The sequence below is a fragment of the Salmo salar genome, chromosome ssa12 (assembly GCF_905237065.1).
Source record: "Salmo salar chromosome ssa12, Ssal_v3.1, whole genome shotgun sequence".
Taxonomy (NCBI): domain Eukaryota; kingdom Metazoa; phylum Chordata; class Actinopteri; order Salmoniformes; family Salmonidae; genus Salmo; species Salmo salar.
The window spans coordinates 21,847,886-21,867,903 of record NC_059453.1 but is presented as its reverse complement, the minus strand read 5'-3'; the positions used below and the strand labels follow the sequence as shown (position 1 = coordinate 21,867,903).

The window sequence follows — 20,018 nt, the reverse complement described above, 5'->3', positions numbered from 1 at the left end:
GAATTTGTCAATAAAAAAATGTAATTGCTAATTTGCTACGTGAGGCTTGTTTGATTGAATAGACGTTTCGTAATGGTTGTTACGAATGCACTGATATAAGTGGACACGTGGAATTTCTGCAACTTGCCCAAAAACCGACTTTATATCGGAGATGTGCCTTTTGTCATAGAGATAGATAGAAGACTCATCATGGATATAACCTGTTTTAGAATGGACCTTGCCATTGAGGGCCTCCACCATTTAAAGCAGTCAACTGAGTGGGGATTCCTATGAGTTAGGAACAATCAATCAATGATGAAGACTTTTAAATAGAGTTAGCCTCAATGGCGCTGCCAATGCTCTCTAACAGATGCTATAATGACACAGATACAAAGATGAGTGCTCTATCTAACTCTATGGCCTGTTTACCGATTATCTGCCCTCTCATTGGCTAGAATGGTCCCACCTGATCTCGCCTCCTCTGGTCTGCCTTCCACATTTGAGGACATATCCAATATCTTGTCAATATAATATACAATCTTTGCTAAGATTCATATGTAGTACAAAGCATTATGGGTATTGTAGTACATCAAGCCTTACCGTCTGCGGTTGTGACAGGATATGCTGCAGAACAGGCCAGTGATGGTGAGAACACACAAGGCTAGAGACATTAGGATGATGTTGAACACCTTGAACTCTGGAAGAAGAAGGAAAGGAACAAGTGACTATGGTGACCATATTCTAAGAAGAGGGGAAAACAAGTGAAGACTAAGGTTCACTTTCATTTCAAGTCAAACACTGAAACTTATTCAAGACACAAAGTCCCACTCAACCAACAACACTCCCAATTCAACTTACAAATGAAGAGGCTAGATTCAACAGTGAGCCTTCTTACAATATGTTTCTAGATACCAAAAAGCAGCCCTATAGTTGACCTTACCTACCATGTACTGCTGCGTTCATATCCTGGTCGACCGTGGTGAGAGCCGCGGTCCTGTTCATATCAAACGCCATCACCGTCACACTACTGTAGTTGTGGGTCCCAATCCCACTCATATTGTTGCCATTGGCATCCACCACATGGACTGATCCCAGGCTTCAAGCTCCACTCGCTGATTTAAAAGCCCTCAACACCATGTGACTCCCCCCAACTATTCTTGGCTCTGTTCTGTTGTCGTGGAAACTTGGCGCCCCTCTTTTGGCGCCCCCCAGCCTTTGTTCTGCACCCTTTATAATTCTTGTACCCCTCTTCCCCCCTCCCATCTCTCCATACACCCCTCGTTTACATATTATTAGTATTCTCTCCATCTCTGAGGGACAGTGAGAGAGAGGGAGAGGGAGTATTCTCTCCATCTCCGAGAGACAGTGAGAGAGAGGGGGATAGTGGTGGAGGGTGGATGGGTAACAGTCTACTCATGGCAGGTTCTGAGTGTTGCCCCACTACATTAACAGGGAGCTACAGTACTTTAGGCCTCTTGGGTTGAACACCACCAACTTTTCCCTCAACACCGCCACACACTTCAGTACAGACAAGATATGTTGTGTTCATGTTCTGACACTATAATTGGTTTCACAGCTAGTTGAGCTTCGGCTAACAAACCCAATCATAGCAATATGTTGCAATATGGCCTCTATAAGAAAAAGGTCCATCATGTTCAATACATCACGCATCAGCTTCTCTTCATCACATCCTGTCAAACAAGGAACACACTGTCTGTGTCCCAAATGGCCCCTATCCCTAACTAGTGCACTACTTTTGACCAGAGCCCTTGTCAAAAGTAGTGCACTTTATAGGGAATAGGGTCCCATTTGGGGAGCACACACTGTATTGTATTGGAACACATTGCGTAATAGCCTGGCTATCTCCAGTAGCGTTCCAGTGTGAAATGAAGCATGAAGAGTTGGTAGAGGAATACAATGCTCTCTTTGTCTCTGTCTGCTCTCTGTGCATAGCCCATATTGTGAAACCATGGATACAACCTGGATATAGAGGTCATTATTATGATTCTCGGTATTCATTAAAAAAACGAGTCTTTCAACCATGCCATCTCCCATCGATCTGTAACCATTTTATTTGGGGTTCGTCACCTTCCAGTAGATGTGTGTCTATAGTTCATAGGTCATCCTTGGGCCCTTGTGGGTGTATCAAATCTACATAAGGCCTACTGTCCGATGTCCATATCTGTGAATAGGAAAACATCTCAATCCCCCCTGATACTTCTAGAATAATCCCATCATAGTTGTTGATATCGTATATTTTCCATGCTCATCTTCAGTACTGTTTTGGACATTTTTGACAATATCACAGTCCCCGGCCGCTCAATGCAGTGCCAGACATGTATTAATAGATTGTCCCAGTAGAAGTTCAGTAAACATCTTTCCCCTTTTTCCTCTTGTTCTCCTGAGGCTATCTTCATGGTCATATCATCCCACCAACAAGTTTATTGTGATGAATCTGGCTACGATCCTAGTTAAAGTCATGGAGGGATGGAAGCAATGGTGGAAAAAGTACTACATTGTCATACTTAAGTAAACATACTGTACCTTAATAGAAAATGATTCTAGTAAAAGTGAAAGTCACCAGTAAAATACTACTTGAGTAAAAGTCTAGAAGTATTTGGTTTTAAATATACTTAGGTGAATGGAATGGCTAAAACGTACTTAAGTACCAAAAGTAAAAATGTAAACCATTTCAAATTCCTTATATTAAGCAAACCAGACGGCACAATTTATTTTGTAATTTTTTTTATTGAAGGATAGCCAGGGGCACACTCCAACACTCAGACATAATTTACAAACAAAGCATTTGTGTCGAGTGAATCCGCCAGATAAGAGACAGTAGGGATGACCAGGGATGTTCTCTTGATAAGTGTGTGAATTGGATAATTTTCCTGGGTGTCAGGGAAAATGTATGGAGTAAAAAGTATATTATTTTCTTTAGGAATGTAGTGAAGTAAAAGTAAAAGCTGGCAAAAATATAAATAGTAAAGTAAAGTACAGATACCCCAAAAAAACTACTGAAGTAGTACTTTAAATTAGTTTTATTTAAGGACTTTACACCACTGGATGGAAGGAAGGAGAGAGAGGGAGAAAGGTTGAGAGAAAGAGTTATACAGACAGAAATAGGAGGGAGAAGAGAGGAGAAGGGTAGAGACACAGAGAGAGAGAATGAATAGGAGAGAGAGAAAGAACCCACTGGACTTGGGGGTGTAGAGGGACAGTTCTCTAGATGTAGGGGGGTCTGTTCACCTCATGGGAAATCCGTGCCTTGCTCCTCTCTCCGCAATGAGCCAATGGAACGTGGGAGAAATAGTTTCCTTGTGAACTCTCACTGCTGCTTATTTGACTGTCCTGACCGAGACCAGTTGGACAGCAACCAAACTGGCTACTGTAAACCATAGCCCACTAGATAAGTGCAGATTGTGATTGGTGAATTTGCCTGAAACACAAACAGAATAATGACATATTAAATAACGGAAATTAAATAATGTGGATGTCAAAACAATAATAATAATTTCCTATATCCTCCTTGGCTGTGATATCTTATTGTAGGACCATTTGGAATTTGAAAGAGGGATAGATTTGACTTTATAATCCACTAGAGGTGAGTATTGACATGTGTTTCTGTCCTGAAACTACTGTAGGAGTTAGAAGTTGTTAGAAGTTGTACCCTAAATGCTGGTCCAGGATTAGATGTTCCTTTTCCACCTCATAGTTATGGATAGGGTTGAGGAACAGGTCATCTTATCCTAGATCTGCTGTTAGGGGAAAGTTCTTCCTCAAGCCAGTTGTAAAGCACATTATGTCTACATGGAGGACATGCTGCTGAGTTGAGTGACAGTTATAACCTGTATGCATTACAGTAATAACATGACACAGTCTACTGTATATGTTACAGTAATAACACGACACACTATACTGTACATGTTACAGTAATAACAACACACTATACTGTATATGTTACAGTAATAACAACACATTATACTGTATATGTTACAGTAATAATACGACACACTATACTGTATATGTTACAGTAATAAAAGAACACACTATACTGTATATGTTACAGTAATAACACGACACACTATACTGTATATGTTACAGTAATAACACAGCACACTATACTGTATATGTTACAGTAATAACACATCACACTATACTGTATATGTTACAGTAATAACACGACACACTATACTGTATATGTTACAGTAATAACACAACACACTATACTGTATATGCTTCAGTAATAACATGACGCACTATACTGTATATGTTACAGTAATAACACAACACACTATACTGTATATGTTACAGTAATAACACAACACACTATACTGTACATGTTACAGAAATAACACGACACACTATACTGTATATGTTACAGTAATAACAACACACTATACTGTATATGTTACAGTAATAACACAACACACTATACTGTATATGTTACAGTAATAACACGACACACTATACTGTATATTTTACAGTAATAACACGACACACTATACTGTATATGTTACAGTAATAACACAACACACAATACTGTATATGTTACAGTAATAACACGACACACTATACTGTATATGTTACAGTAAGAACATGACACACTATACTGTATATGTTACAGTAATAACATGACACACTCTACTGTATATGTTACAGTAATAACACGACAACTCTACTGTACATGTTACAGTAATAACATGACACTCTACTGTATATGTTACAGTAATAACACATCACACTATACTGTATATGTTACAGTAATAACACGACACACTATACTGTATATGTTACAGTAATAACACATCACACTATACTGTATATGTTACAGTAATAACATGACACACTATACTGAATATGTTACAGTAAGAACATGACACACTATACTGTATATGTTACAGTAATAACACATCACACTATACTGTATATGTTACAGTAATAACATGACACACTCTACTGTATATGTTACAGTAATAACACGACACACTATACTGTACATGTTACAGTAATAACAACACACTATACTGTATATGTTACAGTAATAACACGACACACTATACTGTATATGTTGCAGTAATAACACAACACACTCTACTGTATATGTTACAGTAATAAACCAACACACTATACTGTATATGTTACAGTAATAACAACACACTATACTGTATATGTTACAGTAATAACACGACACACTCTACTGTACATGTTACAGTAATAACAACACACTATACTGTATATGTTACAGTAATAACACAACACACTATACTGTATATGTTACAGTAATAACACAACACACTATACTGTATATGTTACAGTAATAACACGACACACTATACTGTATATGTTAGAGTAATAACACAGCACACTATACTGTATATGTTACAGTAATAACATGACACACTATACTGTATATGTTACAGTAATAACACATCACACTATACTGTATATGTTACAGTAATAACACGACACACTATACTGTATATGTTACAGTAATAACACATCACACTATACTGTATATGTTACAGTAATAACATGACACACTATACTGAATATGTTACAGTAAGAACATGACACACTATACTGTATATGTTACAGTAATAACACATCACACTATACTGTATATGTTACAGTAATAACATGACACACTATACTGAATATGTTACAGTAAGAACATGACACACTATACTGTATATGTTACAGTAAGAACACGACACACTATACTGTATATGTTACAGTAATAACACAACACACTATACTGAATATGTTACAGTAATAACACGACACACTATACTGTATATTTTACAGTAAAAACACAACACACTATACTGTATATGTTACAGTAATAACACAACACACTATACTGTATATGTTACAGTAATAACACAACACACTATACTGTATATGTTACAGTAATAACACAACACACTATACTGTATATGTTACAGTAAGAACATGACACACTATACTGTATATGTTACAGTAATAACACGACACACTATACTGTATATGTTACAGTAAGAACATGACACACTATACTGTACATGTTACAGTAATAACACATCACACTATACTGTATATGTTACAGTAATAACATGACACACTATACTGAATATGTTACAGTAAGAACACAACACACTATACTGTATATGTTACAGTAATAACACATCACACTATACTGTATATGTTACAGTAATAACATGACACACTATACTGAATATGTTACAGTAAGAACATGACACACTATACTGTATATGTTACAGTAAGAACACGACACACTATACTGTATATGTTACAGTAATAACACAACACACTATACTGTATATGTTACAGTAATAACACAACACACTATACTGTATATGTTACAGTAATAACACAACACACTATACTGAATATGTTACAGTAATAACACGACACACTATACTGTATATTTTACAGTAAAAACACAACACACTATACTGTATATGTTACAGTAATAACACAACACACTATACTGTATATGTTACAGTAATAACACAACACACTATACTGTATATGTTACAGTAATAACACAACACACTATACTGTATATGTTACAGTAAGAACATGACACACTATACTGTATATGTTACAGTAATAACACGACACACTATACTGTATATGTTACAGTAAGAACATGACGCACTATACTGTACATGTTACAGTAATAACACATCACACTATACTGTATATGTTACAGTAATAACATGACACACTATACTGAATATGTTACAGTAAGAACATGACACACTATACTGTATATGTTACAGTAAGAACATGACACACTATACTGTATATGTTACAGTAATAACACAACACACTATACTGAATATGTTACAGTAATAACACAACACACTATACTGTATATGTTACAGTAATAACATGACACACTATACTGTATATGTTACAGTAATAACACGACACACTATACTGTATATTTTACAGTAAAAACACAACACACTATACTGTATATGTTACAGTAATAACACAACACACTATACTGTATATGTTACAGTAATAACACGACACACTATACTGTATATGTTACAGTAATAACAACACACTATACTGTACATGTTACAGTAATAACACGACACACTATACTGTATATGTTACAGTAATAACAACACACTATACTGTATATGTTACAGTAATAACATGACACACTATACTGTATATGTTACAGTAATAACATGACACACTATACTGTATATGTTTCAGTAATAACACGACACACTATACTGTATATGTTACAGTAATAACAACACACTATACTGTATATGTTACAGTAATAACATGACACACTATACTGTATATGTTACAGTAATAATATGACACACTATACTGTATATGCTTCAGTAATAACACGACACACTATACTGTCTATGTTACAGTAAAAACACAACACACTATACTGTATATGTTACAGTAATAACACAACACACTATACTGTATATGTTACAGTAATAATAAAACACACTATACTGTATATGTTACAGCTGTTATGGGTATAAGCAAAAACATCAATATGGAGACAGATTGACTGATAAGGAAATCAGGCATGACACTGGCCTCTTAAATGTGTTTATTTACCTACTTCCACTGTTTGATATTTTCTTCTACCGTAGCCTATACTGGAGTCTAGCTGTTTTGATCTGAGGGTATATGTGTGGCACTGGATGGAAAGGTTTATTTGAGCAGCAGTTGGTATTCATTAACTAACAAGAACCACCGTGGGAAGGAGAGTCTATACTAACTCCATTTACAATTGGGTTCAAATATTAACATCTTTTAATGTGCTAACATGTCTTACGAGAACGCACGCCACTAAATGCACCATCTCTCAGTCATATGGCCATGAGCTGCCATTTTGTGACCTGGTCTACGCCAAGCTTTCCCCTCACACCGTAGTGAAGTGGCTACATGTGGTTGCTCTTAATGTAGTTTATTTGGGCAAGTGGTGCAGGAATTATATTTTATGAGGGAAAGTGTCTGGGGTAATTAGTGTAAAGCGTATTCCTCTTGATGTACTTTGTAGAGTAAATAAGCAAAGTTTGTGTCAGAGAGAGTTCCAGATAGTTCCAGCGTTGGCATGGTAGTGTTTAATGTTGTCATTAATTAATTCCCCTTCCTTACCCCTCACCCGTCTGCCTCCCTCCTCACCCTCCCTTCCCCATTGCGCACACCCTTCCTCCTACCCCCTCCGCACCCCATGCCCTCACCCCTCCTTCCCCTCTCACCCTGAAGTCTAGGTTTATGGAAAAGCTGGTAGGGAATTAGTGTTCTGACGCGGTACATTTGTTCTGATGAGGTTCAATGGCAAGGCCCGACTATTGATTTATCGCACATGCCAGTTATAATACCAGGATACTTCTTAACCATAGTGGCAGTTATAGTACCAGGATACTTCTTAACCATAGTGTAACGGCTGTCTTCTGAAATGAACCAAGGCGCAGCAGGTATGTGAATACTCATTTTTTAATTAACCAACAAAAGGAGTAAAGCATCCACAGGAAACAATAAACATGACAGCACCAACAGTTTGCAGGCTAAAAAACGCAGTGCAAAACAACCACCCACAAACCCCAGTGACAAACAACTCCTACATATATGACTCCCAATCAGGAACAACGATTCCCAGCTGTTCCTGATCAGGAGTCACTAGACACACACAAGACTGCCACGTCCTGACCCCCAAACTCCTACACCAGCTCCATCTGCTGGTCAGGACGTGACACATAGTGCCAGTTATAATACCAGGATACTTCTTAACCATAGGGCCAGTTATAATACCAGGATACTTCTTAACCATAGTGCCAGTTATAATACCAGGATACTTCTTAACCATAGTGCCAGTTATAATACCAGGATATTTCTTAACCATAGTGCCAGTTATAATACCAGGATACTTCTTAACCATAGGGCCAGTTATAATACCAGGATACTTCTTAACCATAGTGGCAGTTATAATACCAGGATACTTCTTAACCATAGTGGCAGTTATAATACCAGGATACTTCTTAACCATAGTGCCAGTTATAATACCAGGATACTTCTTAACCACTGCCTGAGTACTCACTACTCTTTTTCGTGTCGGTACAGAACTGATAAATGTTGTTTATCCAGTCATCTGTTGGTTCTGGAATCCCTCTTTATCCTGGTATACATCATCACACAATTCAAGCAGCATCTGCCTATTTTGGATGAATAGGTGCCAATATATTATATTATATATACATGATATATTATGATGTGGCACGCTGACTGTCTGGTGAACATAGCCTTAGTGGACCTACAGCAGAACATTTTAAAGATCAAATCTTCTAAACATATTGTACTGTTTCTGTATGTTGCCAACATATTTCCTTTTATTTCTATGACCATTTACAAATAGAAGCCAATGAGACCAGCTGTACATGACCAGTTAAACCCCACTAATCTCACCCACAGCAGAACGGGAGCCACCAAGGACCACTGAAAACCCAGGCAGTCAGGACACATTTTATGTGTATGATTTAATGATTCCTGCTGTCATCGCCGTTCCATCCTATTGAATCCATACATACACATGGCACATGGTCATATGTCATGTATAACAGCGTAACACACACACACACACACACACACACACACACACACACACACACACACACACACACACACACACACACACACACACACACACACACACACACACACACACACACACACACACACACACACACACACACACACACACACACACACACACACACACACACACACACACGTCCCAGTATGACTGTATCATTTATCAGAGAGGAATTGTACATGGTGCATGACCCATAAACTCTGTTAATACACTGCCTCCACGATCCTGTCTGACCTATACATACTGTTCGGATGCCAACAAGAGCTTTGTAGCCATGCACCGAAATACATATCCAGATAAGCTTTAACATTATATTAAACATAATTACTCTTTACGAAAATCCCTGTTTTCATAAACAATATAGCCCTCTGTGATCCCATAATATAGAAACACATAATTTAATGGATTCCTAGAATATTTGTTGCAATCCATGGCTTTACTATATCCCTGACCTCATCCTCCACACAGCTAAAGCAGACGGCGATGGACAAGTGAAGATCCTTGTAACCCCACAGAGAGGTTGTAACTTGTGCCAGATGTATAGGAGAAATCAGTGTGAGCAAAGATCCTACATGAATCAGAAAGATATGCTTCTTATTTAGTGGTGAATCGTTCTACCAAACAATTATCAAGTTTGCGTGTGTGTCGGCCTTCCAAAAACAATTATTGCTTTTCTGCAAAGCTATTCTGTCTGGAGAGAGGCATTCATTTTGACCAATATTTGTCCTATAGATAACGCTTTAGGATACCCAAAAAAGATGAAATTATCCTATCAATCTCTACCCATCTATCAATCTCTGCCCATCTATCAATCTCTACCTATCTATCAATCTCTACCCATCTATCAATCTCTACCTATCTATCAATCTCTACCTATCTATCAATCTCTACCCATCTATCAATCTCTACCTATCTATCAATCTCTACCCATCTATCAGTCTCTACCTTTGTTTAATATAACGTTAAAGCTCTACCTTTCTATCAATCTCTACCCATCTATCAATCTCTACCTATCTATCAATCTCTACCCATCTATCAATCTCTACCTTTCTATCAATCTCTACCTTTCTATCAATCTCTACCTATCTATCAGTCTCTACCCATCTATCAATCTCTACCTATCTATCAGTCTCTACCCATCTATCAATCTCTACCTTTCTATCAATCTCTACCTTTCTATCAATCTCTACCTATCTATCAGTCTCTACCTATCTATCAGTCTCTACCCATCTATCAATCTCTACCTATCTATCAGTCTCTACCCATCTATCAATCTCTGCCCATCTATCAATCTCTACCTTTCTATCAATCTCTACCTTTCTATCATTCTCTACCTTTCTATCAATCTCTACCTTTCTATCAATCTCTACCTTTCTATCAATCTCTACCTTTCTATCAATCTCTACCTTTCTATCATTCTCTACCTTTATATCAATCTCTACCTTTCTATCAATCTCTACCTTTCTATCAATCTCTACCCATTTATCAATCTCTACCTTTCTATCATTCTCTACCTTTCTATCAATCTCTACCTATCTATCAATCTCTACCTTTCTATCAATCTCTACCTTTCTATCAATCTCTACCTTTCTATCATTCTCTACCTTTCTATCATTCTCTACCCATCTATCAATCTCTACCTTTATATCAATCTCTACCTTTATATCAATCTCTACCCATCTATCAATCTCTACCTTTCTATCATTCTCTACCTTTCTATCATTCTCTACCCATCTATCAATCTCTACCTTTATATCAATCTCTACCTTTATATCAATCTCTACCCATCTATCAATCTCTACCTTTCTATCATTCTCTACCTTTCTATCAATCTCTACCTATCTATCAATCTCTACCTTTCTATCAATCTCTACCTTTATATCAATCTCTACCTTTCTATCAATCTCTACCCATCTATCAATCTCTACCTTTCTATCAATCTCTACCTATCTATCAATCTCTACCTTTCTATCAATCTCTACCCATCTATCAATCTCTACCTATTCTTCAGTCTCTACCTATCTATCAGTCCCTACCTTTCTATCAATCTCTACCTTTCTATCAATATCTACCTTTCTATCAATCTCTACCCATCTATCAATCTATATACTAAAATGCCATAACTTGCCTGTCTGTCTGCCATAACTCAATACAACCACGGGGGTATGGATCATAGATCATTCAAGCACCCCCAATGCTCCTTCCATCCCGGCCCAGCTCAGTGCACTGTTGGCTGGGTACCAAGCCCTCCTTGACCCCCTGAGGATAGCCAGGCCTGCTATTCTGGCTGTTGGTAGCAAATACAGTTTGGCTGGAAGTGGACCATGGAGACACGGTGGGAACTAAAAGAAGAAACACTTGTTGCTGTGTTTTGGACTGTTCCTAGTGTGACTAGGTCCTTTTGCTGTTAGGGCTTGTTGCTTGTTGCTAGGCTTGTTGCTTGGCTTGCTTGGGATTGAGATGGATGCAAGCTGGCTATCTGGCAGAGGATTGTATGGATCTTGATTCATGACAAGAAATACATTTCTATAATTCGTGAATCAACTTATTTAGATAGGCTAGATACATTAAAGCATAAGTCAACAGTCTTGGCATCTGTTGTGATGCAAAGTTGTCCTCTTAGTGGACATTGTAATGACAGTGAACACTTCCTAGCCTATGTGCCATGACACAGCCCAAATGTTATCCAAGTGGAGGGCCTGACATTTTGTGTTAGTACGTTTATTTGTCTGAGACGCAGCGTAGCAATTTGCCCCTCGTCACAGTGTGTGTGTGGGCGGTTTGCCCCTCGTCACAGTGTGTGTGTGAGCGGTTTGCCCCTCGTCACAGTGTGTGTGTGAGCGGTTTGCCCCTCGTCACAGTGTGTGTGTGTGTCAGCGGTTTGCCCCTCGTCACAGTGTGTGTGTGAGCGGTTTGCCCCTCGTCACAGTGTTTGTGTGTGTGTGTGTGAGCGGTTTGCCCCTCGTCACAGTGTGTGTGTGAGCGGTTTGCCCCTCGTCACAGTGTGTGTGTGTGTGTGTGTGTGTGTGTGTGTGTGTGTGTGTGTGTGTGTGTGTGTGTGTGTGTGTGTGTGTGTGTGTGTGTGTGTGTGTGAGAGAGAGATCGGTTTGCCCCTCATCACAGTGTGCTACTTAACAATAATTGGGTCACATTTCAGATGAGCCATTGCAGAAAAAGCTTCCCTCCCTACCACAAGAGAACATAGACCACCCAGTACTCTCTAAGGGGGTTGTCACAAGGGAACAATCACTTTACAGTCTAGTGGGAAAATGTGGTAATTTTAGTTCAACTACACCCTTAAAACAACCAAATCAAATCAAATCAAATGTAATTTTATTGGTCACATACACATGGTTAGCAGATGTCAATGCGAGTGTAGCGAAATGCTTGTGCTTCTAGTTCCGACCATGCAGTAATATCTAACAAGTAATCTAACAATTTCACAACTACCTTATACACACAAGTGTAAGGAATGAATAAGAATATGTACATATAAATATATGGATGAGCGATGGCCGAACGGCATAGGCAAGATGCAGTAGATGGTATAGAGTACAGTATATACATATGAGATGAGTAATGTAGGGTATATAAACATTATATAAAGTGGCATTGTTTAAAGTGACTAGTGATACATTTATTACATCCAATTTGTAATTATTAAAGTGGCTAGAGATGGAAGAGAGTCAGTATGCTGGCAGCAGCCACTCAATGTTAGTGATGGAGAGCCTTGCTGTTGTGGGTGGAGCAGTTGCCGTACCAGGCAGTGATACAGCCGACAGGATGCTCTCGATTGTGCATCTGTAAAAGTTTGTGTGTTTTTGGTGACAAGCCAAATTTCTTCAGCATCCTGAGGTTGAAGAGGACCTGTTGTGCCTTCTTCACCACGCTGTCTGTGTGGGTGGACCATTTCAGTTTGTTCGTGATGTGTACGCCGAGGAACTTAAAACTTTCCACCTTCTCCACTACTGTCCTGTCGTTGTGGATGGGGGCTGCTCCCTCTGCTGTTTCCTAAAGTCCACGATCATCTCCTTTGTTTGGTTGACGTTGAGTGTGAGGTTGTTTTCCTGACACCACACTCCGAGGGCCCTCACCTACTCCCTGTAGGCCGTCTCGTCGTTGTTGGTAATTAAGCCAACCACTTTACTACATAAAGATGTATTGTAAGTTGCTCTGGTAAAAGAGTCTGCTAAATGACTACAATCTAAATGTAATTCAAACTGAATTTAAGTCAAAATTATATATCTCAAAAAAAAGGTTTTTTCCTCATAGAGAGATTATCAAAAAAAACATTCTCACACAGCTCTCTCTCTCCGCCTCCTGTTTTAAAGGTGAACATTTCAGGACAAACTCAGTCAAGTCAGTTTATCTCTCCCTGTGATTTCACTCCTCCGAGGTGATCCCCTCTTCCAGACAAGAGAGTGTGTGTGCAAGAGACAGGTTGCGTCCCAAATGGCCACCTATTCCCTACATAGTGCACTACTTTTGACCAGAGACATACAGTATGGACCCTGGTCAAAAGTAGTGGGATTTGGGATACAGCCAGAGAGTGTAGAGCTGGCATGTGGGAGCCTTGACAGCCCACACAAATACCCTGCTCTATGTCCGTGTGTGCGGTCATCAGACAGAGCACCACAGTCTGTGCTTTGTACCAAACACACACTCTGTCAGGAAGATGAACTCCCACACACACACACACACACACACACACACACACACACACACACACACACACACACACACACACACACACACACACACACACACACACACACTCCCACCCCCAAGTCAACCCTGATACTTGAACAAAACCCATCAGGAGTGCATTAATAGTCATATCTCTGACAGGCTGATGAGGGAGGCTTGCTAATACACAGTCCCTACAAGATCCAATACTGATTATGATTGGAAAACTCTACAGCAGGGGTGTTCAACTCTTAACCTACGAGGTCCGGAGCCTGCTACTTTTCTGTTCTACCTGATAATGAATTGCACCCACCTGGTGTCCCAGGTCTAAACCAATCCCTGATCAGACAGGAGGAATGAGAAAACTCAGAGGAACTTGCTTCCAGGTCCAGAGTTGAGTTTGAGGGTGCTAGAGGATAACTCTTTTTGTTTAATGAAACGTGTTTTTACTTCCATGCTATTACAATGAATTGACATTATGATAAAATAATTACACATTGGACCTGGAACTAAAACCTTCTCATTTCAAATAAAGACCACCTTTAAATCCAATGTCTTTTCACTCATGCCTCCCATTCCTTTAACACTTGTACAGATTTGGGGTCTTCATTTGATCATCTGTGTCTTCTGTGAAGATCATCCCCCATCCTCGTCATCCCCATGAAGAGGCCTAGGAAGAACTAAGGCGAGAGAACTAAAGTAGCTCATCTTTCTTGGCAGTGGAGAGGAGAGTCTTTGGATGTCCTCTTCTTCTGCTGCAGTTGTGGAGACTCCCTAGACTGGAAGACTTCTTGGCTGTGTCTGGATGCATAGAGACTCCCTAGACTGGAAGACTTCTTGGCTGTGTCTGGATGCATAGAGACTCCCTAGACTGGAATACTTACATTTTAGTATTTTATTCAACGTCTGACAGACTTCTTGGCTGTGTCTGGATGCTGGAGTCCAGGGAAACCATGTATTTTATACAGAACCTTCATAGGTGTGTCTGGATGCTGGAGTCCAGGGAAACCATGTATTTTATACAGAACCTTCATAGGTGTGTCTGGATGCTGAAGTCCAGGGAAACCATGTATTTTATACAGAACCTTCATAGGTGTGTCTGGATTAGAATTATGGGTTGATGTTCATCCTACCTGTCCTGTACAAACACCCAATGGGAGTTTCTCCCAGTCTAACCCCACAGTTCCAACTAGGTGATCATCCCTTAATAATCCATGTTGGTCAGAGTACACAACACCATGCCTACTGAAAACTTGCACGTTCAGTTTACATCCAGGTGTAATTAGCAGGTCTAAATAGACTTCTTCTGTCCATGTTGTACAATACAAGGGTTAGTGCTTAATTACTGGTTATGGTATCATGCAAGTATTTTATTCAACGTCTGACAGAAGTGCAGTACAATAAAGCTGCCACTAAACGCTGATCTTAGGTCAGTTTTCACCCCTAATGAAAGATAGTTGGTTAATACACCCTTATCTCCCCTCTCCTCCTCTTCTCCTCTCCTCTCCTTTCCCCCTCCTCTTCCACTCTTCTCCTCTCCTCCTCTCCTCCTCTCCTCTCTTCTCCCCCTTTCCTCCTCTCCCCCTTGCCCACTCTCCTCCTCTCCCCCTATCCTCCTCTCCTCCTCCTCTCCTCTCCCCCTCTCCTCCTCTCTCTACCTCCTCATTCCATCTGTGTGTTCTCAGCACTGTACTGTAGTGTAAAACCCATCCATCACATCACTAGTTTCATCTACACACCCTGGATAGGAACATACTGTGCGTCCCAAATGGCACCCTATTCCCTACAAAGTGAATTACTTTTGACAAAAGTAGTGCACTACATAGGGGGAGGGCTTGTCAAAAGTATTGCAGTACAGATGCTGTATCTTAATTTGATCCTGCAGGAATCTTCCTGCACAGCAGGAAACGCAAACTTGAAGTGTATTCAATGTTCAAAAAAGGCTTCTAAAGTTGGTAATTTCCACTTAAAAATGTCATACTTGATTTGCCCTAATGAAAAATGTATCAATGCCTATAAAAATTTCCATTAATTATAATCCACATAATAATTCACTTTTCCTGTTGCGCAGGATTATTTTCCTGATGTAGCAAACGGGCTCACATTAAGATCCTACATCTGTATCTAGGGAATATGGTGGCATTAGATACCATAGTCTGTCTTGATCATCTAACTCCCATGAATGTTATATGAATCTCTGTATGTGATAAAAGGGGTGCTATCTGCCGTACCACAAGAGTAGAGTCAACTCACAGTCGATTAACTAAGCTTGAACATGACAGCAGTGCAATAAAGACATATTAATCAGGTTGCTAAGGAATACAAAAATCAAAGGAAAAATAAATAGAAGCTTTGCACTTGTTGATAAGGCTGAATAATTTAAACAAACTTAACACGGGTGGCTTTTAATCCTTAGACTACTAGTCATTTCTATATGTGAATGTACCATTAGGGAGGGTGACTAGAGTAGAGTGATGGTTCACCATAGAGGAGTGTGTAGCTTTCAGCCGTATACAGATCTTTATCCTTGAAGTGCAGTTGATCCAAGGTCGTCCCTCACACTGTGTAGCTTAATCAGTGTGAAGCAGAACGTATGGAGACAGCGTCTGTATGTCAGGCCCACGACCATACATCAGACCCGGTTCTCCTCGCCCTCTCACCTCAGGCGTGATGAATGAAGACAAGGAACTGTGGTTATGTCTGATGATGTGCTGTAGGAAGGAGGAGGGAGTGTACCAGTGTGTGGCACACACATGTAGATAAATACTGGAGGATGAATTACAGTATGTGAGAGAGAGAGAGAGAGAGAGAGAGAGAGAGAAAGAGAGAGAGGGGATATGGGGGAGGGGGAGAGAGCGAGAGAGAGAGGGAGAGAGAGAAGGAGAGGGGGAGGGAGAGAAAGAGGGAGAGAGAGAGAGAAAGGGCGAGGGCGAGAGGGCGAGAGAGAGAGAGAGAGAGGGGGGATAGAGGGAGAGAGAGAGGGAGAGAGGGGGGGATAGAGGGAGAGAGAGAGGGAGAGGGAGGGAGAGAGAGAGCGAGGGAGCGAGGGAGAGGGAATGAGGGAGATATACACAGAGAGAGATACTCAGCCTGTTCTCTATCTGTTGTTCACTCACCCACTCCGTCACCACCCACTTACACCATTCACAATCCTCAACCATTTTAGGATCTCTGCAGTGCTGCTATGGAGTCTAACAGAATCAAAAACAGCATTCCTGTCCCTCCACTCTTCCATAACCCTACAAACACTAGCCCCAGACACACAGTCTATGTGTATCCAATACAATGTCTTCAGCACAGCTAGGATTGGAATGATTGGGTATAAGGCCTTTAAAACGCTGTGTTAATGTAAACCGGATTATTGAATCAAATGAAATTGTTCCCACTTGTTGACTATACAGTATTGTCTGTCCTCTACCATGTTCCTAGTCACTAAGACTTTAATGCCTCAACCAGGCTACAATGGCCTCAGAATAGGGCAATTACAATCAGAGTTTCTGGTTTAGGAATGTGTGGGGAGAGTGTCTGGTCTGGTGGTGGTGCATCATAAAGACTGTATAAGCATAGCTGGACAACTCCTACAGCTCTGGTATAGAAACATTACATTACCTGAACTGACCTGAACAACTTGAAAAAGACACGGCTAACTTTTCTGTCTGAAGATTACATAGTCATTCTGAATTACACATACATGCATCAGTACAGACGTTGGTTGATATGAAATTGATACAACTTTCAACTGAACAATGGGAACAGTGAAACATTTGCTACTTTGGGTACAGAGAGTGATGACCAGCAGGTTTAACCAGTTCAAGGCTGGATTGGTCACGAGTTGAGGCTTCTGAGAATGTTGTGTCCTGTGTAATCTGGGTCGTCGTCAGGCATCCGGCTGGCCGGGCTGGGAGCCACAGAAAAAGAGGACACACAAACAGTCTCTCCGACTGCGAAGAAAAATGGCCTACCTTCTTTCTCTCTCCTTCTTCCTCCTCTTCCTAGGACTCACACAGGCCCACCCTATCCAGCTTGATGAGAAGGATGAGATTGTCTTCACAGAAGATCCAGATGATCTGGTGGACATCACCACCAGGATCCTGGAGACCAACAATGCCACCACAGAGATGCTGATGGAAGGAGACATCATGGTCCCAAGGACCAGGACCGCCATCAGGTGCTCGTGGTCCAACAAATGCCTCTGGGAGAGGAAGAAGTCAGAGAACCTCGTCAAGGTTCCTTACACGCTCAGCTCAGATTTTGACTCTTATTCCCAGGGGAAGATCAAGTACGCCATGAACACCTTCCACACCAAGACCTGTGTGCGCTTCGTCCAACGTAGCAACCAGAGGGACTACCTTAGCATCGAAAGCAGATCCGGCTGTTCTTCATGGGTTGGCAAAACCGGAGGTAAGCAGCTCGTATCCCTCAAAAAAAGAGGGTGTGTTAACCACGGTACCATCCAGCACGAGCTGCTCCACGCTCTGGGTTTCTACCACGAACAGAACAGGAGTGACCGTGACAAGTACATCAGGATCAACTGGGAGTATGTTGAACGCGGGGAGGAGCCCAACTTCAACAAAGAGGACACCAACAACCTGGACATTCCCTATGACTACTCCTCCGTCATGCATTATAATAGATGGTCGTTCAGCACTGTGTATAGGAAGGAGACGATCACTCCTATTCCTGACGCCACTGTGCCCATCGGACAGAGCTTGGAGATGTCTGTGATTGATGTTCAGAGGGTTAACAAGCTCTACAGGTGTTAAAGGGAGGGAAAAGTTGGAGCTGAATCTGATGTCTGAATCTGATGTCTGAATCTGATGTCTGAATTTGATGTTGGACTGTCAATGTTAAAATGATCTGGCATTGTGTTGTTTGAAGGCAACGTGGGGTTAACTCATTTTGTCATGTTCATTACTTGATAGTAATGGAAATAAAAATACATCTGATGAGGAAGCACATAAGTCTTTGTTTTGTCAAGTCCTTTCAGTCAATTGTCCACACTACATCATTTAGGGTTAGATTAGAGCTAGGGTTAGGGGTAGAGCTATGGTTAGGGTTGGAGCTAAGTGTAGGGGTAGAGCTAGGGTTAGGGGTAGAGCTAAGTGTAGGGTTAGAGCTAGGGTTAGGGTTAGAGATAGGCGTAGGGTTAGAGCTAGGGTTAGGGTTAGAGCTAGGAGTAGGGTTAGAGATAGGCGTAGGGTTAGAGCTAGGGTTAGGGTTAGAGCTAGGAGTAGGGTTAGAGCTAGGGTTAGGGGTAGAGCTAAGTGTAGGGTTAGAGCTAGGGTTAGGGTTAGAGATCGGCATAGGGTTAGAGCTAGGGTTAGGGTTAGAGCTAGGAGTAGGGGTAGAGCTAGGGTTATGGTTAGAGCTAGGAGTAGGGTTAGAGCTAGGAGTAGGGTTAGAGCTAGGAGTAGGGTTAGAGCTAGGAGTAGGGTTAGAGCTAGGGTTAGGGTTAGAGCTAAGTGTAGGGTTAGAGCTAGGAGTAGGGTTAGAGCTAGGGTTAGGGTTAGAGCTAGGGTTAGGGTTAGAGTTAGGGTTAGGGTTAGAGCTAGGAGTAGGGTTAGAGCTAGGGTTAGGGTTAGAGCTATGAGTAGGGTTAGAGCTAGGGTTAGGGTTAGAGCTAAGTGTAGGGTTAGAGCTAGGAGTAGGGTTAAAGCTAGGAGTGGGGTGGGGTTAGAGCTAGGTGTAGGGTTAGAGCTAGGGT

General features: G+C 40.6%; 1 protein-coding gene across 1 annotated transcript; it reads left to right on the top strand.

Annotated features, from left to right (window-relative positions):
* Positions 1 to 17,638: 17,638 nt before the first annotated feature.
* Positions 17,639 to 19,267, top strand: LOC106564462 (hatching enzyme 1.2-like). Its single transcript, XM_014130569.2, has one exon. It carries the CDS (start codon positions 18,268 to 18,270, stop codon positions 19,075 to 19,077), a length of 810 nt encoding a protein of 269 aa, XP_013986044.1. The 5' UTR covers positions 17,639 to 18,267; the 3' UTR covers positions 19,078 to 19,267.
* The last annotated feature ends 751 nt before the right edge of the window (positions 19,268 to 20,018 follow it).

Coding starts and splice junctions, on each gene's coding strand:
- LOC106564462 (XM_014130569.2), top strand. CDS start 18,268: ATGGCCTACCTTCTTTCTCTCTCCTTCTTCCTCCTCTTCCTAGGACTC.